The 24362-nt window shown below is 46.9% G+C and overlaps 1 protein-coding gene across 6 annotated transcripts; it reads left to right on the top strand.

The window, feature by feature from the left end:
* The first annotated feature begins 12243 nt into the window (after positions 1–12243).
* LOC120709469 lies at positions 12244–18971 on the top strand. Of its 6 annotated transcripts, none has more exons than XM_039995113.1 (19): positions 12245–12508; positions 12650–12816; positions 12918–13006; positions 13985–14102; positions 14254–14431; positions 14508–14556; positions 14662–14798; positions 15060–15189; positions 15292–15455; positions 15648–15774; positions 16339–16481; positions 16708–16837; positions 16926–17049; positions 17153–17405; positions 17488–17689; positions 17816–17910; positions 17998–18277; positions 18420–18498; positions 18646–18971. In XM_039995113.1, exons 7-14 carry the CDS (start codon positions 14702–14704, stop codon positions 17207–17209), a joined length of 972 nt encoding a protein of 323 aa, XP_039851047.1. In that variant the 5' UTR covers positions 12245–12508; positions 12650–12816; positions 12918–13006; positions 13985–14102; positions 14254–14431; positions 14508–14556; positions 14662–14701; the 3' UTR covers positions 17210–17405; positions 17488–17689; positions 17816–17910; positions 17998–18277; positions 18420–18498; positions 18646–18971. The 6 variants fall into 6 exon arrangements, with proteins under 6 accessions (XP_039851049.1, XP_039851047.1, XP_039851048.1 ...); XM_039995114.1 differs by having other exon boundaries at positions 14496–14556; XM_039995115.1 differs by lacking the exon at positions 14508–14556 and having other exon boundaries at positions 12244–12508.
* The last annotated feature ends 5391 nt before the right edge of the window (positions 18972–24362 follow it).

Here is a 24362-nt window from a genome sequence, read left to right as displayed (position 1 = left end):
CAACGTCTTTTAACACAGATGGCCAGAAGTAACCTTGCATGAAGGCTTGGGGGACCAATGGTCTTATGCCAATATGGGATCCGCAAAGCCCAGAGTGTATTTCTTTCAATAACTCTTGACCTTCGGCTATTGTTATGCACTTGAGCCATGGGGCTACTACTCCTGATTTGTAGAGCTCTCCTTCTGACATTGTGTAGCTTCTTGCCCTTTGGAACATTCTTTTTCCTTCTTTTTCATCCGCAGGTTTGTAGTGTCCCCGAAGGTATGCCATGATTGGTGAGCGCCAATCTTTGCTTGCTATGGCATTGATCTATTTTGCTTTTTCTGGTTTTGTAGAGGGCTTTGTGATTTTCTCATAAAACACGTCCGGAGGTAGTGGATCTCTGCGGGCAGCAGCCTTTGCTAGCTTGTCTGCCTCGTTGTTCTGGCTTCTTAGGATGTGAATGTCTATGAAGCCCTTGAAATATTTCTCCATGGCTCTTACTGCATCTAGGTACGTTTTCATTTCTGGCTTCTTTGCCTCGGATTCTTTTTCCACATGGTCAGTAATGACCTTCGAGTTTGACTTGATGACGAAGTTCGGATGACTCAAAGCTTTGATCTTCCTGAGGCCAAGCAAGAGTGCTTCATACTCTGTGGTATTGTTTGTACAGGGGTCTGGATCGCTGAATTCAAGACGCGCAGCATATCTTAGTTTTGCACCCGAAGGTGATTGGATGATTGCCGCGATGCCAACTCCTTCGTTGCACCATGCCCATCACAGTGTATTGTCCAAGGTTCTATTGGAGCTTCTGCCTCGAATGTTGGGGAGGTCCAGTCCACAACAAAGTCTGCCAGGATGTGAGATTTGATGGTTGTTCTTCTCTCAAAGTCAATGTAATATTCCGAAAGTTCTGAAGCCCACTTGCTTATTCTTGCCGACGCTTCTCTGTTATGAAAGAGGTCATGCAGTGGTTGATCGGTGATTGCCGACGCCTTCAAAGTAGTGTCTTAGTTTTCTTGATGTCATGACAATGGCATAGGCAATTTTCTCTAGCTCAGTGTAGAATAGCTTGGACCCAGATAGTGCCTCTGAGGCGAAGTATACACGCAGTTGCTTTTGTCGACCTTCGACTGTTCTTTCCACTACCAAGGCTGCACTGACAGCTGTTTGGGAGGCGGATGTATAGAGTAGGAGAGCTTCTTCGGGGTTGGGTGAGGTCATCTTGGTAAGGTTTTTCAAGTAATTTTTCAATTCCCTAAATGCTTTCTTCTATTCTTCTCCCCACTCAAATTTGTTGGAGCTTTAGAGTGTTTTGAAGAACGGTAAGCTTCGGTCTGCTGAATGAGGGATGAATCTGTTAAGTGCTGCGATTCTACCAGTCAACTTTTGCACATCTCTTACAGACTGTGGCTCTTCCATGTTTCGGAGTGCTTTAACTTTGTCTAGGTTTGCCTCTATGCCTTTTGTTGATACAAGGCATCCGAGGACTTTGCCCTTGTCTACTCCGAAGACACATTTTTCTGGGTTCAGGCTGAGATTTGCCTTCCGAAGGTTGGCGAAGGTTTCTGCCAGGTCTGCCACATGGTTCTTTCTTTCTGCACTGGTTACCACAATGTCGTCGACATAGGCTAGCACATTTCTTCTGAGTTGAGGGCCCAGAACTTTTGAGGACATTCGTGAGAATGACTGTCCGGCATTTTTCAAACCTTCGGGCATCCTGACGAAACAATAATTTCCGAAACGGGTTGTGAAACTCGTTTTTTCTTCATCCTCTCTCCTCATCCATATTTGATGGTATCCGGAGAAACAATCTAAAAGTGACATCAACTGGTACAGTATTTGCCAGCCAAGTGGGGTACTTTACTTCTCTTATGACCTTCGCATTGAGAAGCCATTGGACCTCTGCTTTTACAACTACAACTTTGTCGTCAGACATCTTGTGAAGCTTTTGTTTTCTCGGCTTTATCTTCGGATCAATGTCTAGTTTGTGCTCAATGATGTCTCGGCTGACACCGCGAAGGTCGCTTGCTGACCAAGCGAAGACATCTTTGTTTTTATTTAAGAATTCCATAAGCTCGTGTTCTTCTTCTGGTTCGAGTGCCACACTGATTGCTACTTGCCGATCTGGGAGGTCGAGTGGTACTTTTTTCACTTGACACTCTTGCTGGAATGTTTCTTCTCTATCCCTCTTTGGCACTTTGAGTGGCATGGGTTTTTTGTCGGCTTCAACCAGATGGACATTTCTTTGTCCGGGAGCGACGCCCCGCTCGATATCTCTAGCCAATTGCTGATTGGCTCGAACAGTGATCACTCCTTTACTTGTAGGCATTTTCATGCACAAGTAGAGCTGATGGACGATTGCCTCGAATTTATTCATGAGGCCGCGACCGACGATTGCGTTGTAGGGGTAGTTCATTTCTATGACATCGAAGGTTACAGTTTCAGTCCTTGGGTTTGAGAGATCCCCGAAGGATACTCGAAGAGTTATCTTTCCAAGGGCATTTACTCGTTTGCCCCCGAAGCCGATGAGCGAAACATCTGCTGGCTGCAGAAGGTTGCGGTCTATGTTCATGCGATCGAAGGTGCTTGCGAAGATGATATCTGCGCAGCTTCCCGTGTCGACCAGGATTTTTCTGATGGTCCAGCCTTGTATGTTGGCGTCGATGACCAGTGCATCTGTGTGGGGAAAACTGAGCAGGTCTACATCTTCTTCGGAGAAAATTATGGGCAGATGAGACCATTGTGTTTTCTTGACGGGTCCCTGCACCATGGAGTGGACCTGTCGAAAGTAGTCTCTTCTTTGCCTTTTGTTCTCAAATTCTAGGGATGATCCCCCTGATATTGGCATTATCATGCCGAAGGTTGGTAGCACCGCTGGCTGGGCATTTTGGGTAGTTTGGTTTTCCTGCTTGAGTGGGGGACCAAGCGGAGGTGGCGTGAGCTCTTCTTGGGTTGCTTGGGTTGTGGGTGGGGGAGGCAGTCTTGGGTGGTTTTGCTACGGAGGTTGCTAGTTGATTGGGTAGGGATTGTAGCCGAAGGTTGGCATTATTTGGAAGGGTGGGTTAAAAGTTGGTTGCGGAGGTTGGAAGTGCTGTGTCTGCTGAGTGGGCTAGTTATTGTGCCCCACGAGTTTGGCTTTCTTTTCAGCCTCCATTCTTTTGAGCGTCCTTTTCTTTTCAGGACACTGATTTGTCCAATGGCCAGCATCTACCCCGTGAAAGTGGCAGTACGGTTTTTGCGGACCTTCCGGAGGTCCACGGCCTCGGCCTCTCCCCTTTCTGCGGCCCCTGTTGGACCTACCCCTTTGGTTGTGTTCTTTGAAGTTGTAGTTGTCTTGCTCCTTCGGAGGTTGTGTGGGAGGTGGGATTAAGTAAGGATCAAATTCTTCTTGTTGATCCGTGTCTTGCGAGGGTTCCACAGGGAGTACATACTGGTGTTGATTTGCGTTGGCTTGGTTATTTTGTTGCCAATTTTGTTGTTGCCTCATCAGTTTTCTTTATTCCACCCTTCGTTTATGGTCTGCTTCGGACTTTGCATATTTCTCCACCTCCGCATACAGCTCTGACAGATTCTTAGTGGCTCTCTATCGAGGTGAGATGCCAGTTGGCTTGGGAGGAGACCTTCGATGAATTTTGCTATTGCATCTTTTTCAGAGAAGTTTGGAGTCTGTGCTTTTTTCTGCACAAATCTCCGAAGGTATTCGGGTAATGGTTCTCTGTCCATTTGAATGCAGCTAAATTGCTGCAAGGTGTTGATGGATAACTTTTTGAAGACTTGAAAATCTTGTTTGAGTCTTTCCTTGAGTTGCACCCAACTTTGAATTGAGAGAGGTTGAATGTAAGATTACCAGTTTGCAACTGGGCCTTCGCATGCCATGACGAAGGACTTCGCCATGATGGCATCATTTCCGCCAGCTGAGGCAATTGTAGCTTCGTAAGTCATTATGAATTGTGCGGGATCAACTGATCCATCATATTTTGGTAGTTGGATTGGCTTGTAGCCGTATGGCCAGGATGTTCGCTGCATGGCAATTGACAGCGGTGATGTTGGGTCGAATGGAGGGTTTGGTTGGAAGTGTTGATCTTGGTGTATATGGTTTGTTTGGTGAAGGCCATGACCTTCGTGGTGCCGGGATGTTCCGGCTACTGCGTGTGTGTTTGGTGACTCTTGCAGTTGCCCAACTTCTTCCTGCATTTTCTGGATTTCTGCTTGCATTTCTGCGACTCTGCATTTGGCTTCAGCTACTTTCTGGGTTTGTTTAGCTGCCCTTTTTCTAGTCACCAGTTGGTTGGCCAAGTGAGCTTTCTTCATTTCTAGAGCTCGAAGCTCAAGGTTGAGCTCATCGTGCAAGTTTTCTTCAAGCTGGTCATCTTCAAGCTGGGAGAGGTTGTTCAGTGTTTCAGCTTCGGCTGTTGTTGTTGTTGCTGCTGCTTCCTTTGCTGCTGCTGAGGCTGCTGCTGCCTTTTTGCCTACTGCGGCAGCCTTCTTTGCCTCGATAGCATGTTCTGCTTGGATGCACTTCTCCTTCTCAGCCAGTTGGGCGGAGGTTAGTTCGATTTGTGGGGATTGTCCAATGGGGACTTCATGAAGGTTGGGACCTTCGGCGTCTGAGGCGCCTGGGTTGGTGGTTTTCTTCCTTTGTGGGGGCCATCGTAAGTTGATTTTCGAGCTGAGAACACGGGTGGGCGCGTCTGTTGGGATCCGGGGCTTGATCACCGAATAGAGGATGGGAAATTAAGCTTTGGATAAAGAAGAAACTACATAAGTAATAAATTGCTCAATCGTAATTGCACTATGAACCACAGAGTGTTCAACCCCGTACAATGTTGGGTGGGAGGGGGTATTTATACCCCAACCTTATTACAACATTTCAAAAACACCCCTCCGGACATCCCGGAGGTCGAGAGATTACATCAGGGGTATTTGATAATTTTGTCCGACTTGGATACTCCTGCCCGGATCACATGTTTCATGATGTCTGGCAACCTTCGGGCAGAACCTTCGGCGGGCCTTGTGGTGCTCCGCCTCTATCGTTCATCACCTCCGCGTCGCCCACCGCGTCCCGAGGGTTCTGGATGTCACCTTCGGATGTAGAACCTTGACGAATTCTTCGAAGCTTCGCCAATCGGGAAAGGTTGTCACCCATGTTCTCACCAATCAAAGGAGACAAAATGATCCTTTGTGGTTACCGAAAGTTACGACCTTCGGCGAACCTTCGGGTCTCGCCACCTTCGCGAGGGGGCGATCCTCAACAGTAATAGCGGCAGAGGATGGCCATGGCACGCACCTGAGTCCGAACGAAGGACGCTTCCTCTATGTTTTCCGCCACTTTCCCCTCGCTGCCATTGTCCTCCCTCGCCGGATTTCGGCCGGCCAAAGCTTCACATGGCTGTCAATGGCGCCAGGGACCTGATTGCAAAGGATTCAAAACTTTCCAGGGTCCTTTCTGCCAAAAGCTCTTTTCCCTTTCAATCTTTTTTAGTGAACTTCAAAAATTCCTAGAAAATTGTAGAAAAATCAAAAAAATGCCAAACTAATTTTATTGTGTTCCTTGTGTTTAGCTCTGCAAGTATGATGTTGTGGGTTTTTGTTGAATTCTTGTGTAACTAATTCTAAAAATAGGGTTAGGTTATAGCTCTTTTTATTTATATCTTTTGTCTTAGACTTATATATTGAGTGAGCTTTGGACCATATATTCTATAGAGTATAGCTCTGTATAATTTTTTCTAAACCAATTAGTGGACTCTAGTTTGTACTTTTAAATTTTCTTTTTGGTGTATTGCTTATGTTCTTCAGTATTTCTTTTAAAAATCTTTTTGTTGTTTTTTTGTTAAAATAAAAATCTTTTTTGTTATTTCATGCAGTTAGTAGTGTTAACCTTTTACTCTATAAACAATTACCCATTAAAGTAAAACTTTTAAGTTTAGTCTTAAATGTTTACTTTATTGGTTTATAACTTTATAGTGAAGGAAAGCTATACTCAAGCACCTCACTATTTTCAACTACTGCATTTCATACAGACACAACCTCGCTAGCAGACGAAACATACGAGCTCATCCAGGAACCAGATGGGGATATTTCTAAAGCTCAAGCTAATATTGTGGAACTAACTGAAGTCCCGAACTCTGATTCGGAAGAACCCCAGCCTACTGACCCCATAAACACCACTACAGGCAAGCACCGGCGCATAATCCTATTATTTTAAATTATGCAACTTTTTACTACTTATTTGTGCATTTAAGTTATTAGAATTGAATGAAAACCTTAGATGCATAATTCTAGGTTCCTATTGATTGAACACTAGAATCTAAGTCCGAATAGATGCTATGCTAATAGGACCGGTAAAAAGTCGAGTGATTGCCTGTCACTCGCAAGCTTTATAGGAGTTGATTGTTTATATTCTTGCAATCACTATGGATTTGGTTACAAGCTTCACGGTTGAAATCCGTCTGTGTTAATAAATTATTAAGGCCGCAGTGTGTGGTAGCGGTGGTTAAGCGTTTGAAAGTACTAGCCACATGTCGTAAATATGGTACGCGGTAAGCCTAGTAACTGATCGGCCCGGCAAGTGGACATACCTCCCACTCTCTCTTAGAGATAGGAAGTTAAATTTATGTTGCAACACCACGGGTACAGAGATGTGGTGGTTCTCTGTAGTCGGGGAGAGTGGCCCTGATCCATGAACTGGAATGAGAAGCAAACGGTTGCTTGGAAGTGACTTGACAGTACTCCAAGCGTGTGTGTTAGGTTTACCCTTGCAAGGTTGGAAATTCGATTCAGAATCGTCCGTTTCTCGCGGATATTGAGACTGCTTGATCTCTTTCCCACATAGAGTAAGAAATGGAACAATTATGATACTCAATCTTGTTGGATACAATTAATTCCTCTACCATATTTGTGTAGATTGGTGCTTACCTAGAATGGTTAATAACACTAGAATCTAAAAGCTAAAATTTGAAAGTAAGGATCTGCTCTTTGTTGCTTTTCAGCAAAAGAAACCTCAGAGCCTTCACAAGCTTTGCATGTCCAGTTAAAGGGCTGTTATATACCCTTAGTCGGGTTAGTCTTGCTGAGTATTAGTATACTCAGTCTTGCTTGTGATTTTGTTTTCAGGAATGACTTGTGAGGATCAAAACACTAGTTTAACTTGGCCTAGTGTTTTACCTACTGGATGGTCTATGGAATGGGAACCATCCCCGGCCAGCAATGAGTTGGCTGAATGACGTCATGTTCAAGCTTACCATGACATCTACACTGCGATGGTTGTGTATAGTTGTGTTTTCTTTCCGCTGCAGAACTTCTCTCTTATACTTAGTTTCTGTTAAACTTCTTTAAGTTCCTTTGGAATAAAGTGTGTAAAAGCTAGAACTTCGGTTTACTAGCTTTAAAACTCTGATGTAAATTACACCCTTATCTATGTAATGTAAAATATTATGGAATGTTGTATCTCTGACTCGCCTTCGTGTGGGACGTATACTTGTGTTACGATCGGATATTCACCGGTTGAGGTGCGTTTAGATGTTAAGCGCACTCGAACTGGTGTAATTCAAACTGGTTCTGCAACAACCAGGATGGGAGAGTCCGAGCACGGATGCTTGACTTCCCCTGCGGCTTGGTTCCGGCACGTCCTCCACCGCCACGGGATGGCCGCCGCCTCCGGGTGTCGTGCCATCGCCGGCCCTGCCTGGAGGGGGTAGCGGCGGCAGGCGGGCCAGCCCCCGCTCGTTCATCACCGGGTGGAGACGAAGCACCGTCTCACGGTCTGGGTCCTCGCACAAGGGGTGAACCCCCTCCGGGAGGAAGGAGTTGACCGGATCCTTCTCCTCCACCGCTAGCTCCAGCCACCCAGCCACCGTGTGGTCGTCGGGGTTGAACTCTACGCCGTGCCCCGGATGGCTCACATCATCGTCACTGGTGTAGGACCACGCCGGAGTCAGGCAGGCCTGCAGGGGAGCCAGACAACGATGGAAGAAATCGGCCGCCACCATGGTCAACGTAAGGCCGGCCTGCCAGAGTGTCTCAATTCGCCCCAGCACCGACGCCCACGCAGTCCCAAGCACCGACGACTCCGTCCAACAGCTGTTGCCGGCCGGTGGCCCTTGGGGGAGACGCAGGAGCGCGATGGGTTGTCCACCTTGACGTACAACTAGAGCCGCTTCTAGTTCTCCTACTAGTCCTGCCGAGCGGGAGGTAAGAAGTTGGTGCTGTGCCGCCGAAAGAAAACCCCGCCCATGGTGCGGGCTTGAGGAGTAGCGCCGGGGCCGGGGGATAGCGACGGCGACCCGCTGATGGCGAAGAAGTGGCTGAATAGCCCCACCGACGGGTGTACCCCCACAAACATCTCGCACGCGTGTGCGAATAGCACCAGCGTGAGGATGGCGTTGGGGTGAGGTGCACTAGGTGGATGGCGAACTCCTCAAGAACCGCCACCATGAATGGGGAGAACGGTGGCGCCATCCCCACCATCAGGAAGGCGAGGAAGGTCACCACCTCTCGGGCATTGCAGGGGGCGGGGAAATCCCCACCTTGGAGGATGAAGATGCCCGCCGACACCACCTTCCGTGCCACCTCCACACCCTCGCTGCCGACGGAGGACAGAACGAAGTCAAGGATGCGAGGGCCACTCGCCTGCGGACCCCTGCGAGTCATGGTGGAAGCAGGGGAGGAGAAAGCTGCGAGGAAGAAGGGGTGCAAGAGCTTGAAGGAAGCAGGAAGGCGTAATAGGACAGCAGCGCCTTTCTCCCCGCTTATATACTTATGGGGGTAAGGGAGGAGGAAGCCAGAGCGACAAGGGGATCTCCTGCGGCGGCGCTTCGTCGCCTCCAGCAGATTTGGCACGACCCCCCACAATGTCAAAGTGGGAAAGCGGTCGAAGCATTGATGGCGGTGGACGTCTGTGGCCCCACCAATGACCCATTCCCCGAGTCCGTGATGGGCCCGGGGGCTACTGTCAGTGTAGTGGGATCGGGGAGCCCCACTAGCCAGGAAATGTACGCAGAAGGAAGGCGGAACGCTCGCCCGCTCACAAAGGCGCCATCGAGCTAGACGAGGCCCCTCCAATGGACCCTACGCCTGGCCAGGCTGGACCGGGTCCGAGCCACTCGCAGCAGCCCCAAAAAGGTCCCTTTTCTTCCCAACGAAGACACCCGCATGGTAGAAATCATTTACCACACCGGTAATCTCTAGGAGTTACGGCGCCGCGCCGCTGTAGCCTGCGCGAGGCCCAAAGGAGGGCGCGTCTTCCCTGTAAAAACATCATGATTATAGAGGAGCCGTGCAGCGGCGAGCCAGCTGGATAGGCTTATCTCTGAGCCACGTCACATCTGGGATAAGTGGGCGGTGGTTGGGGCCCGCCCCCATTTACTGCGCGTCCCATCATGGTAACTCCTCTCCCGACCCCGGCCACCTGCCCGGGGTTGACCCAGGTCACCTCAGGCGAATGGGGGGCCCAGCAGGATGGAGGGAGGCTACCCCGAGACGCCCCGCAGCCCTCAGGCCGCACCCCAGGGTACCCGAGGTGCGGCCTCCCCCCTGGGTGTGCCCCAGATGGCTCCGGGTGGGCCCGACAGACTGACCCCTCGACTAACAAGAAGCAGAGCAAGTTGGTGGACGGCGCCCGCCCCAGGCGTGGAGCGTTCACACCAAAAGGAGAATATTCCCAGCACCGGTTGTATTCTATAAATAGGAAGGTCTCAGGACATGTAAAGGGATCGGCTCCTGATCCCAGATAACGAACACACAGGAGCAAGAATAGTAATCCGAGAAACTCAAGAACATAGGACGTAGGGTATTACGCCTCTAACGGCGGCCTAAACCTGTCTAAACCACAGTCTCATACACCTTCCGGCAGGAAGATCTCGCTACGTGTTACTGTTACACCCCTGGCCAAATCTCTAAACGGGGGTTCCCCAGAATCTCTGCAGGCGGTACTCACCCACCCTCACACGTGGTCAAAGACCTCATTAGATTTGTCACAGTTCCTAACGCAGGGATTGTGAAATTAGTTTTGCAAACTGACTTTTTTTTACCTCTAATTAATGTTCAAAGTTGCTACAGTTTATAGTATAGCACAAACCAAATAGGATGACTCGTCACGGCTAGGAAGTGAAATTAATAAAAAACGAGTGCATAAAAGAAACGCTAGAAACAAAAGGCAAACACAGAAGTACTAGAAAACATTACATTTGTGATTGGAGCATAGATATCCATTTTTTATATCAATTGATTTCAAAAAAAATGAAAACATTACGCAATAGTAGAAGAGAAAGGAAGGAGGTTTGATTACATTGTGGTTAGGGATGTAAACGGATCAAATACGGATGGATACTACTGATATTATATTTGTTTTCATATTTTTATTTGAATACAGAGTCGGAAAAGGATAGTGTTAGTTTTTGCCGAATAAGAATGCAATGAATATCGACATCATAAAAATGTAACTTTTTAGAATTCGGATACGGACCAGTTACAGATATTGAATATCCAGAATCGGATATGTACGGATAAAAATCCTTCCAGACCCGATCGAATTCAAATACGGTCGAAAAATATCCATACCATTTACATACCTAATCGTATTGGAGCATGATTCACTACGTGATATAGGTTATGCACACACGGCAAAAGTTTTGCCGGGTGCCACCCTCGCAACCGTGACACGACAACGAAACTGATGGCAAAGAGCTGTTTGTCAAGGATTTTATGTTAGGCACTTGGCACACAGCCGTTTCTGATAGTGATTGGAGCATAAAGGCAGAAAAAGAAAAGTTACTTGATTACTCCGTTATTAAGGCAGGCATGGATGGATTGGGGATAATTGCAATATGGTAAAAATAGCGAAAGTATTTTACATACCCCTGTTTCGCCCCCACAAACCTTATCTGCTTTCTAACCCTCTGTAGACTAATAAGATGCACAGTTCAGTCAACATTTCGTCAAAATACATAATATATTTTGAATAAATTCGTCTATGAATATATGTTGAAATTAAAACCACTCTGCTTGGGTGTAAGAAGTGCTTTGTGCACTCTCCTGTAAGAACATCTTCAACAGATTACTCATCCTTCTTTCTAACATAAAAAATTAATTTTAAGTGATTGGAGATGCTCTAATAGAATACCAATTCAATCCATATTACTAAGATTTTTAGTAATCGCTCAAACACTCAGCCCAATAGGGAGGAGATTTATCCTTATTCAATATCCTTTGGTGACTGAATTTTAATTGTCCACTGCAGCAACTATTTCTCGAAGAACCTACTGCAGCAACCATTATTAAAGCCTTAAAACTAATCTCAAAATCTCTATCTCTATCTTTACTATTTTTAAAATAAGCAATGTTTTCATGGTCCGTCAGTCGGAATCATAATCGGAATCTGGAAAAATCAATCTAATCCGGACAAATTAATCAGAATCCCAATTGAAACATGGATAATTAATGTCTCGCACAATTACGGCACGACATGAACATGAAGTGAATGAACAAAAAATTGATAGTATGAATCTATTATATTACCCGTAGCTACGCAGAGACACTATGTTAGTTATCAGTAATGGAGAGATAATTTTTTCAGACGAGAGATATAAGTAGTCTGCTTGGAGGAGGTCAAGAATGTGTGTGTGTGTTTCGGTGTGGGTTTAGCAATATGGACCTCTCTCATCGTCCTTTCCTCCATCATTTACATTTTCCTTAGCCCAGAAGCTCCTGCATGCCATGAATCCTCCTCCTCTGTCTGCTGTTCTCCATCACCCTCTCCTCCCCTAACAGACCCTCCTATAGCATGTCGGCGCGGCGGAGACGCTCTGCGCCTGGAATCCGCGACCGCGCCGTGCCCGCAGCGGAGCTTGACGACGAAGATGATACTGGCGACGTCGTCACGGTGGACTACCGGTTCTCCATCCTCGCGGTTCGCCGCTTCGTCGACCAGCTCTCCGAGGAGCAGCAGGAGGTGGTCCGATCCATCAGCTTCGAGGGTGTGCTCCACCTCACCCGCTACAGCAGGTTGGACCGCCACTTCTCCGCATGGCTCTGCAACCAGCTTCTGGTCGCCGCCGCCCCGGCGCCGCCCGTGTTTCTGGCGGACGGCGCCGGCGCGGAGGTCCCCGTCACCGCGCGCGACGTGCACGAGGTCCTCGGCGTCCCGAACGGCGAGCGGCAGGTCGGGCTCGGGCGCGACCCCGCGGGCTCGGGCGCGACCCCGCGGAGGAGGGGGACGCGGCCGCCGTCCGCCGGGCGCTAGGCCTGGGCCCAGGCGAAGCACCCACGCTGCAGTCCGAGCGCGACGCCTTCGTGGTCGCCTTCCTCCTCCTCCTGGTGGAGCACTTCTTCGCGCCGGGGTCGGTGGGCCGGCGCGGCAAGGTGAACGAGGAGGTGTTCCACGCGCTCGCCAACCCGGCGGAGGTCCACCTCTACGACTGGTCGGAGTTCGTGCTGGAGGAGTTCCGCCGCTGCGCCGGCCGCGTCCGGCAACAGGTCACCTCCGGGTGTTCCAAGATCTCGCCCTCCGGCTGCCTCCTCTTCCTTCAGGTAGCCAAGCCATGTGTTTATTTTCACCCAATTCCCACGGGAATCGGACTGGTTCATATGAAATTCATATAACAAATTGCTCCCAGTTTGCTTAATTTTGCCCTTAGATATTACATTTCATTTGCAAACGTGTTGCTGCAGATTTTCTATTTAGATCAATTGGATTCGGAGGCGACAGGTTGCGGAGTACCGCGTGATGTCCTGCCTCGCGTAGCTGCTTACGACTACAAGTCTCTGTATCAACTGTTCGACCTGACAGGCAGCCTGAATGGCCTGAGGGTGGCCTCAAGCTGTTTGGAAAGCTTAAGGTGTCCGCCAACTACTCTTGCATGAATGTCAATGAATATAAATGGGTCTCACCTCCCCGATTTTTATTGAACTTGGTTAATTTGTATTCTTGCAATTGAAGTTTGTCATCACGAAGCCGGCACAAACCGATGATTTTCAAAGCACTTCCAAGGGTCCAGAGCCATATACCTGCATTCTTCCTATTTAAGTGTCAGTAATTTTCCTTCTTTTTAGAACTGGCGCAGTCTTTTGGGGGCATAGAGTTATTTCCATGATGTTCATCCTACTTTGCCACCTAACAGGGCTCAATCCAAACTAACTATGTAAACGGATCATTCTAATCCTATCGTGGCCAAAAAAAGGTTACAAACACTCCAATTTTTCTAGATTAGAACTAAATTCATTCATCTAACATATTAATACACAAACATGTTAGTATTCAGTAGGAAAGTGTGTACGCTACATGAGTCCCTGGTGCCTCCAGGACGTGTAAAAGATATTTGTGTATAGTTGGTTTTAAAACTTTTTAGTGTCATACTGTCATGTAGACAAAATTACTTTATAGGTGTCATACCAGTAGGTATCTAGTATCATGTATTATACAACATCAAATGATGCAAATTGGGTATTTAGCGCTATGCAATTTGCGCTTATATAAATAGGAATTCCATTATTCCATTTTGTTCAAGTACAACTGATGTAAGCCCATCTGTAGTACTAATAACCACATAATATAGGCCAGGATAATTATATGGTTGATGTTTTTATCCCTGCATCTAATTAAATTAATAGAAATTTATATTTTATATTTCCAACATGTACTTATAACTGGAGCATGCAAGCAGGATTTTGTAAAAGAAAAACAGAGAAAAAGGGCAGAATGAAGCTACAGATCAAAATGTTTTAGCATGCCCTCTCTAGTGAAGTATACAGTTGGTATATTACTGTGTACACAGTGCAGTCACCGAAAAGGATTTGTTGAATCACATGTTATGCGTAATTGGATTGATTCTCTGAAGTGCTTTTTCCTACAATTCCTGATGAAATGATGACTCAGATATTAACTTGCTCCAGTTCTAAAAAGAGATCAATACCAAAGAAAACAATCTATTTAATTTGATTTTGAATGCTAATACGATATTTATCATTTCTAATATATATTTTTGTCTCATGTTGCTGTCAGAACAGCATGAGAATACAGACATGCTACCAATTATAGCTCAAGTTATGGACAGTATCAATCAATTCAATAAGATTGTATCGAAGATGAACTGTCGTGGTCTTGCTCATAAGCAGCATTTGCCTGGTGAGTCAAATAAGTTCTCGTATTATATTTATACATGTATGTATGAAAGAGGCTGGAGTTTCATTGCGAAGAATTGGTTTTGCTTTTCATCCTATCTGTGAAGAGTTGTATTTATTCATCAATTTTGGGGCTTCTTATGAAAAATGAGTAGGGGGAACTGACTCATACCAGTGCAAAGACGGGCCTTGGGACATGCATTCGGCACCACAAGGGAGGCTTGCTAACTCGAACGTCATCAACCCTAGGGCTTGCAACATCAGGAAGATCTTCTTCTTTGGTGTACTTAGTTTACTGCGACCGTTGCAGGCTGTGTGCTAGTACATTCCAAGGTTTGTTTCCTTTTATGTTTCTCTGATAGTTGAGGTTATATTGTTGTTGTTTCTTGACCTGTAGATGCTACTGAAGGTAATGAAACAATCGCTGATCAGTCCTGTTCTGGCAACACTGCTCTTCGGTACACGATGCTCTACCAATAATCATATTGGATGTTTTATTCATATTAAGTTTTTGATCAGCTTGATGTTTAATATTGAGGATGTGTGTCTACTGTTACTTGTAGGGTTAAGTCAGGGTCAAATTCCAACAATAAGTTTGCAAATATGCAATCCGTAACTCAACAGCAAGTTCCATCCAAGAAAAGGAGTCGATCAGAATTTCACATCAGAAAGGGAACCCAAGCAGCTTCACCCTCTTCAGGTTGTACGAGTTATCTCAGGAAGAAGTCTATTTTACTATACGCAGCAATCCACTTTGCCCACTTAAACCCCTTAACAAAATTTCCGCTTGACCCCATTTGTTTTTGGGAGGGTTGATACATCTACTTAGCAACATCACACTTATAATTATCTATTTACCGTTACTAATTAGTTATACAAGCTTTTTGTTAGAAATAGGCATATCATGTTGAATGACATGTATGCAAAGAACAAACTTACCAACTATGTGTTGATGAAGCAGAAAAGAAGTCAATGATTCAACCAAGCTCATGTCAAACAACTTCAGACAGTACTGAAGATGTGGTCATTCTTGAAACCAATCCTTTTGAGTTTAGTACTGTGGAATCTTATCCTCGAACCTCTGCTACAAGGTACATGGTGCTCAATATATATAAATATTGTATATCTTCTTCAGTATTAATTTTTTTTGGCATGGGGCTTGACGTTGCAAATGTGCATCTCGTTAAATACAGGGCACAGTCCAGGTCAGGCACTGAAGAGGTGTTTCCCAATCTGCAACGAAGAGCTAAACAGGAGGTTCCATCAGAAGGAACATGTCCATCAGAGAATCCAATTAGAAATGGAGCATATAGTGAATCTAACCATGACATGATCCAAGGAGCTGCACCCTCTTCAGGTGATACAACTTTGCTTACTTTCAGCCTAGATCACATTTGTGTTTGAGAGAGTTGATACATGCTTCTCTTTAGCAATATTTCGCATGCATCGTTCAGTTAACCCCTTGTATAAGCTTTCTAGAAACAAGTTATATAATCTAGAAGCCACATATGCAAAGGAGAAACTTACTGTATTCTGCATGCTGATGCAGAAAAAAAGCCGGTGGTTCAGGCGACTTCATGCCAAACTATTACACACTCGGACGAAGATGTTATCATCCTTGACAGCAATCCTTTTGTTTCTAGTACTGTGGGCTCTCCTGCAACCTCTGCTCCCAGGTACCCACCGTATTCACATTGCGTATATTCTTGTGCCCATCCTATGGCGTGGCACACTCACACCGTTCGGATCGGCAACTGAGAGCTTAGATTAAGCCACGTCACCTCTGAGGACTGATATGACGTGGCTCAACATCAGCCCTCTGTAGCTGATCCGATGGCTGTGAGTGTGCATGGGCACCTGACCCTATGCTCATATAGTATATATGCCATAATTAATATAATTTTTATTTTGGGCTTGCTATTGCTTGACCTGCGGGGGGTAAGACCGCCCCCACGGCATTTTTTTTGAGAGGTAGAATGACCTTCTCACAGCAGGCCAAGAAAATCCCCGAACCCCTGCCCCACCCGTACATGGGGGCCCGTCGTCTTGTGAGTTAGGCCGGGCTCCACAGTGCTTTGGACATGAGGCAGGCGAGGGGATTTTTTTAACCTCAACCTGAAATTCGCTCCCATGAGGAGTCGAACCCAGGACCTGAGGAGTGCCACTGGGTTCCCCTAACCAAGTCAGCTAGAGGTCCTTTGGCGGGCTTGCTATTGCTGATGTGCATGTCATACATACAGGGTAAAGTCAAGATTGAACCCCGAGGAGGTGTCTGCAAATGTGCAACTAAAAACTCAACAAGAAGTTGCATCTGAGAAAAGGGGAAAAGATACCCAATATGAATCTTACAATGACGTGATCCAACCAGCTTCACCCTCTTCAGGTTGTACAAGTTATCTTACATTCACCCTAGATTCCATTTCCTTTAACGAGAGTTGATAAATACATCTATTTAGCAATATCACACCCGTACCAATCAGCTATCTGTTAGTGACAACTAATTTCTCGTAAGTTGTATGGGCTCTTTTCTTAAAAAAATAGTTATATCGTCTAGAATGAGAGGTAATATGCGAAGAATAAACCAAAGGTTTGTTTGTGTGTTGAAACAGAAAAGAAGCCTGTGGTTCAGGTGACCTCATGCCAAACTGCTTCTGACAATTTAGATGATGTGGTCATCCTTGACACCAATCCTTTTAAGTCTAGTACTGTGCGCTTCGATCCTCAAAACTCTGCTCCCTGGTACATGATGCTCTACCATATCCATAATGGGTATTCATAATTAAGTTATCTTTATGCTTGTTGCTTGACACTACGGATGTATTTTTAGGTCACAGTCAAGGTCCAACCCCGAAGAGGTTTTTTCCAATCTGCATCCAGGAACCCAACAAGAAACTCCATATGAGAAAAGAAGTCAAACGGAATTTCAAGACAAGAAACTTCACCCTGTCCAGGTTGTACAAGTTAGCATATGTTCCCATTTGCAATGATTAGCTCGATATCTATAATACAACATATGCAAAGAAGGAACTAACAGTCTGCTGCTTGTTGAGGCAGAAGAAAAGCCAGTGGTTCAGAAGAATACATGCCAAACTATTGCGGAAGATGTCATGATCCATGATTCCAATCCTTTTGAATCTGAGATAGGGTGTAGTCCCAGCTGCAGAAGTCCAGAAATGAAGAAAGGGTATGTTTTTGGACGTTCACCGTTCGAAATGGGATTGGTTCACCGACAACCACCCTTGAAAGATGCCGAAGCATGCTTCAAGTGGTTAGAGGCATGCTACTACGCCGACGACCAGCTCAATTGGTGGGTTACAGCAGCTATTGTTAGTTCTCTTTATCTATGTATGCTGTGAATGTGTCAATATCCATTGTGATTGATCGATCAGGCCATGGGTCATGCTTGAGGAACCTACTCCTATAAAAGTAGATGGACTGAATATAAAGCTTCAGATGATTCGTGCTGGGGAACTGAAAGAAGACGTTTGTAACCTAGTCATGCGTCTGTAGCACCGGCTAGATGATCAGATTTATCCGAACAGTGGCACTACAGAACCAAGATGGTGCCACTTCCTCCCAGCAGAGTGGTCTGTAAGTTCTAATCGATCACCAACAGGTTATATGCAGTTATCGTTTTTTTCTTTTTATTCTAACTAAAAAAAAGGTTCCATTCTCAACGTTGATCAGCCGTCTGATTTCGTTACAATTTTATGGCAGTCATCAGCCCTGAAGCATGGCGAAAAGATCAGCCGACAACAAGAACCATGTTCTCTGGTCCACACATCGCCTATGATGTTGGGCTCTGCAGGATGGTATGATGGAATAACAATTTCCACTTAGGATTGCAGCTGCCAATCGTGGGTGTTGTTTTCTGATGACTATGCATGGCCGGCTCGCAGGTGATTGCGCCCGTAGAGCTGGATGGTTCGTGGTCGTGCTACGCGTGGGATTTCAAGGAGAAGCGCGGCTCAGCATTCTGGACCTGCTTCTGAGTCGCAATGGTAGCAACGAGGCGGCGATAAAGATGAAGCACTCCTCCTCGGCGCCCCTGCTCCTCCGCGCTCTCCTTGCCTGTGCATCCCGGTACTGTGACTCGCATGGCTATGATCACCAGGAGTCCAGGCCCGACGGCTGGGAAACGAAAATCCTTGAGCGCTTGAAAGGGATGCGCACTTTCCAGTAAGCCATTCACGAGTTGTTATTTTTGGTGTTGTATATATAGCTGTTTTAGCTGTTGAGGACCTTTACGGCGCACTATACTACTGTATACTACATACTACTGTCTAAAAAGGACTCGCTTAACATCTAATCTGCACTGCAGCAAGCATAACACGGGCATGTACACACTGTTCTACGCCAGAGAATTCGACGGCAAGGGTCTGGAGCAGACTGTCGGCCTGGTAATTGACCCAACTAACTAGAGCTCGCAACTCTCTCCAAGTGCTGCTATTACTACTTGTGTATTCTCAGATCTAGAAGAATTTAGCCAGTGGGAATGCGGTAATGCACTACTTATCATGTGACCGTGGCCTTGTTGTCGCGTGCAGAGAACGATCGCGAGCCTTCGGAGGGACCTGGTGTACCACATGGCTCACCATGCGCGGCAACTCGGGCCGCCCTCCGGCGATCGTCGGTTGCCCAGTCACGGGACCTGTGAACCAGTGCTAGACTGCCCGTTAACTGTTCGGCTCAGTGTTGGTTCGGCTGCTCTAGCTGCTGCAGCTGCAGTAATCTAAGCCTTTCGCGGAAGAAAAGAAATTTAGGCAATGTTGTCTCTGAACCCCAATTACTGCGTTCGGCAGGCTGGAGCTGGAGCGGTGTGAGAGAAAAATACTATTACCTGACTGGTGGCTGGAGGCTAGTACTGGAGCGATGTGAGAGAGAAATACTGTAGAATACGGTGACGTGTTCGACTGGTGCACCAGCCTCCAGCCCTATAATATTTCTCTCTCACATACTGAAATGACGTTTTTACGTTGGCCGGAAGCATCCAAACTCACGATCGATGCCCGGGCCCACGCCACGTGCATATGTCGCCCCCTCCCCCGGCCCCCTCTCTCTCGGTCTCTCCGATCCCTTTCCCTCTCCTCTCTCTCTCCTTTTCCTTGAGATCCCGACAGGCGACAGCCGGAGTCTCCGTCCGGCGAGCGGCGCGACGGGCCGGTGGTTGGGAGGCGCGACATGGCGGCGGGCTCCGCCCCTCAGGGGAGCAACGCAGCGGAGAGGCGCTGCAGCTGCTGCGGGCTTCCGCGGAGGCGCAGCGGCGCCGGCGGGCTTCCGGAGGAGGCGCGGCGGCGGCGGCGGCTGCGGCTGTGGGAACCTCGCCGCAGGAGCTCGCCCCCGGCGGCACCGGCGAGCTCCACCCGGGTGTTTCTCTGTTTTTCTTTTTATTTCTTTTCTTTTTTGATTTTTGGATGCAATTTTTTTTACAAATTTTTTTCCAAACTTCTCTTTAGTTTAGATTAAGTTTAGATTTGGGATGTAAAAGTTTGTCTTCAAATTTTTTCTAATTATTCTCATACTTTTCTATTTCAAGTTTTTCTCATCATTTTTTTCTTTTTTCTCTCTTCAAAATATTTTTTTCGAAAATTTTTCCAAACTTTTTTTAATTTAGATTTGGATGCAAAAGTTTTCTTCAATTTTTTTCCGAATGATTCTGAAATTTTTCTGTTTCAAACTTTTTCTCATAATTTTTTTTCTTTCCTCTCTTTCAAAATATTTTTTCATAATGTTTTCTTTGAATTTTTTTGTCACAAAACAATAAAAATTACTTTAAAAAAGGCTGGTAGGAAATTGACCGCAGAAAGAGTTCCGTACGCCCGTAAATTAGAATGCCCCTCTCTGAACCAGCCTGTTGCTTAATTCTCATAGCTTTGTGAGTAAACCAGCACCTTTTGTAAATGAAATGAACCAGCACTCCGTCCTGCACTACTACTGTCGAAGCGAGAATTGAACTGTTTTCTCTGAAACTTGCGATAACAATGAATTTCCGTTCGGCTGGTTTAAAAGTCGAGGATTTAATAATATTCTGTGTGAGAGAATAAATTGAAAGAAATCGGCTGATTCAGTAAGCTGAAAAAATCGGCTGATGTCGACCGTCGCCCATGCACGGCAGCCATCACGGCCGGCAACCGTACGCGAGGCGCCGCCCAGCCGCAGACTTTGGAGCTTGGAGTTGGTCCCGTTTAGTTCTCATCCCGTAAATGCAAAATTTTGCAAAAAAAAATTTATTAATTTGAAGTACTAAATGAAATCTATTTATAAATTTTTTTGCATAGATGGACTGCAAATCACGAGATGAATCTAATGAACCTACTTAATCCATGATTTGCAATAGTGATGCTACAGTAATCATCCATTAATTGTTGATTAATCATAAATTAATTAGTATCATTAGATTCGTCTCGTGATTTATAACTCATCTGTGCAAAAAATTTTATAAATAAATTTTATTTGGTACTTCAAATTGGTAAGATTTCTTCGAAAAAAATTTGCTTACATGCCGACGAACTAAACACGGCCCTGGAGTTGGCGTCCGCGATGGGCGTCCGCGCGCAGTCCCGACGTGCTGCATGTCTTGTCTTGCTATAGTACAACGCGCTACTGTTTTTATCGCAACGTCCTTCTGCTTTCGGGTACGAATTACTCGCCGTGTTTAGGTCCTAAAAGTTTTTGAAAAAAAATATCACATCATATATTTGGACACAAATGAAGTCTATTTATAATTTTTTTTATATAGATGGATTGTAAATCGCGAGACCAATCTAATGAGTCTACTTAATTTATAATTTGCAACAGTGAACAAATATACTACAGTAACCATCTGCTAATCATAAATTAATTAAGAATTAATTAGGCTCGTTAGATTCGTCTCGCAATTTACAGTCTATCTATGCAAAAAAAAAATTATAAATAAACTTCATTTATTACTTCAAAATAGCAAAATTTTCTTTCAAAAATTTTATCCGTAAACATCTAAACACAACCTAAATCTTTTCTCGAGATCCGCTTGCCTCTATATAGTTGTCTTATTACTGTATAATTTCGGGACATAGATCCTCTACTGCAGTACTTCTCATTCTCCTAGCTGGATCACACGCTAGCGAGCGAGGAGTGTCGTAGGGGAATGCTGTCCAATTCTGAAAGATGAGCAGTGATTGGTCAAAATTGTCTATTTCAAATCTTTGAGTTTGATTGCTTAAACTTTAAAATATGCCTGGCTAATATTTAGATGAGCCTGTTAGGCTATTTGCACTCATGGTACTCTATTTCTATTCTCTAAAAAAAATATTCCGTTCTTGTCATAAAAATTCACTCTTATACCTAGTTCTTCTGCACCATCCATATTCTATATCATCATCTATACCAAATACCACATTCTATTCAACTATCTCTAACTACCATCTCATTTCATCAAACACATTTCTTTTTTCTCGTCCTCCCCGTTTCTTTTTCTTTTATTCTTTACTTTTTTTTCTCTTCCTCCCCTTTTCTTTTTCTTTCTTGTTTCCTCTCTCTTTTCTTCTCTCCTTTTCTTTTCCCCCTCCCCCTAATCTCTCTCACTCGTGCTCTCTCCACGCCTCCTCCTCCTCCTCTTTGCCTGCTCCTCCCCCTCTTTGCCTGCTCCTCCCCCGCCCCATGGCTCCTCCCTCCTCTGCTCCTCCGCCACACCCACAGCTCCTCCACGTCGCACCGCACCCCACGGCGTGTATTGGTGGCGGCGCGCTCGGGACTGTAGCCGGCACTACTACAAAATTCTATTTTGCGAGGCACTAAACAATGGGCTCGGAGGCGGACAGGAAAAAAAACCACATCGGTTAATAGCCAGCATTAACCGCGGTGGTTATAGAAAACTATCTCGCAAAATTGATTAACCAAGACGAACAACTTATAAATGTCCGCCTCGGTTAATAGTCTATTTTATGAGGCGGACTCCTTATAAAGATCCGTCTCGGTTAATAGTATGAGCCCATACGGAGCCCATACGAGCCCATATGAGGCCCGATAACAGTCTTCGTGTGTGTGTGTGTGTATATATATATATATGTATATATATATATATATATATATATATATATATATATATATATATATATATATATATATTCCTCTCAACTCCCCCCTCCCCGGCGGCCCTCCACCGGCGGTGGGACCCTTTCCCGGCGGCGGTGGCGCGCGGGAGGAGGCACGGTGGACTGGCCGCCCCCGAGCGCGGGCTCCTCCGGCGCAGCGTGGAGGGCGCGGTGGGGCGCCGGATCTGCTGCCGGCGGCCTCCTCCATCACGGCCTCGAGCCTCAGCGCGGAGGGGCGCGCCGGGGTGGGGCCGGATCCGCCGACGGTGGCCTCCTCCGGCGCGAGCCCAGGCCTCGGCGTGGAGGACGGCGGCGTAGGCCTCCACGGCGGTGGCGGGGCTCCATTTCAGCGCGGGGGGGGGGGGGGGGGGGGGCCTCCCTCCCGGCGGTGGCGGCGCACGGGTGCCCGGGCCCTCCTCCCTCCCTGCGGCGGCGGCACGTGGGGTTCGGCGGGCAAGGTCACTGAGCACCGCTTGCAGCCGGATCCAGCCCCGCCGGTGGTGGATCTGGGCTTCCTGGTGGCGGATCCGGTCCCGGCGCCGGCAGATCTGGGCTTCCCGGCGGTGGCGCGAGCGGCGGCGGCCTCCCTGTGGATGGGCTCGACGGGCCCGTGGATGGGCTCAGCGAGCCTATCCACGGGTTTTTTATTTTTTTATTTTTTCTATTTCATTAATCGAGGCGGGCAAGCAACCGGCTCGGGAAATAGTTTATTTACCATGCATGTAGATCGGAGGCAGTTGCAAAAACACCTCGATTAATGTTTTTTTATAGTGCGGGGCACCGGGTGTAGTGGCGCGCACGAGGGCGGGCCCCACGCTTTCTCCTCCCTCCCACATCTCTCTCCCTCTCTCTCCCACCTCCCTCTCCCGGATCCGCCGCAAGGAGCAGTTTCGGCGGCCAACAAGCCGTGGGCCGTAGCTGGAGAGTTCCGCGGGCTGCTGCCCCTCCCATGCATCCCCAGCCGGCGAGCCACGGATCGTGCCACCCCCTTCCGTGCTTCCCCTGTTGGTGAGCCATCCCCGGCGGTGGACGGGGCTGTGGCCGGCGCGCGGCGATGGTGGAGGCTGCGATGGCGGGAGATGGAGGAGGCGATAGTGGGCCCGGCTATGTCGTCACCACTTGACGGATCCTCTTTCCTCACTATATTTGGTGTACGCCTGCTCGTCTACTTCCATAGCGGAGCTGCAGTCAATTTGACTCTGTACTCATACTCCATTACCGTTTACAGGGTGCCGCTGCGGACATCCAAATTTTGGCACTTATAGATATGCTCAGGGGTTGAACCACAGCCTGTGGATATAGATCCTGATTGGTAGGTTGTTAATTTTTACCAAACCAAAATCCTGGTAAGCCAAGATGTTGGTTTATCAAAATTTGGACATGCAAAGTGTTTGCAAAAAATTAGATATACATTTGATTTAGTTTTAAAATATAGCAACCAATATTTTTATTTATAAGTTTTATTAAAAAGTTTCTTGCAACTTACCATCATATTAGTCATAAATATTGAAGTGCGAACATTTAGACAAGAACCAATTGGTAGTTAAATTTTTATTAGCATACTTTGATTTTAGTTTGACAAAAATTAGCATCCAACCAACCAGCTTCTTGAGCAGCTTCTACAGGAGCCCTGACGAACGAGAGAGACGAAAACAACTCCGATAGAAGAGCTCCTAGAATTCCAATATCAGGAGCCATTTGACGCCCACGGAGCCCAAAAATATGGTTTTTGTGGCTCCTCGTTGCTCCTCTTTACCGTTGCCATCCTTGTCCTCGGAGCGGCGCGCTGGGCACTGGATGAAAGTGGCCGGCGGGGGTAGGGAGCCAAGGACAGATGTGCCGACGGTGCAGGTGAGTTGAGCGGAGGGTGCAAGGAACTGGGGTGGAGGCGTCGCCGGTGCCGTTGCGAGCCCGCGTCGGAGCTGGGTGACGGCGGCGCGTGCATGGTGGTATGCGGGGCAGGCGGCGGTGACACTGGCGGGGCAGCCCGCGCAGGCGACGATGGCGGCGCGGGCGAGGCGGCCATGGGCACAGGGGGCAACAGCGGCGCGGACGAGGCGAGCGGGGGCGAGACGATCTACGGGGCAGTGGCCACTGGCGACAGAGTCGAGCATGAATACCATCTGGGCAGGGAGCCGAGGATGAATGGACAAGAAGGATAAGGAAGAGGAAAGAAAAAAGAAAAAAGAATC

This window comes from Panicum virgatum, chromosome 5K, assembly GCF_016808335.1.
Source record: "Panicum virgatum strain AP13 chromosome 5K, P.virgatum_v5, whole genome shotgun sequence".
NCBI classification, from domain to species: Eukaryota; Viridiplantae; Streptophyta; class Magnoliopsida; order Poales; family Poaceae; genus Panicum; species Panicum virgatum.
This window is presented reverse-complemented; position numbering and strand designations above follow the sequence as displayed.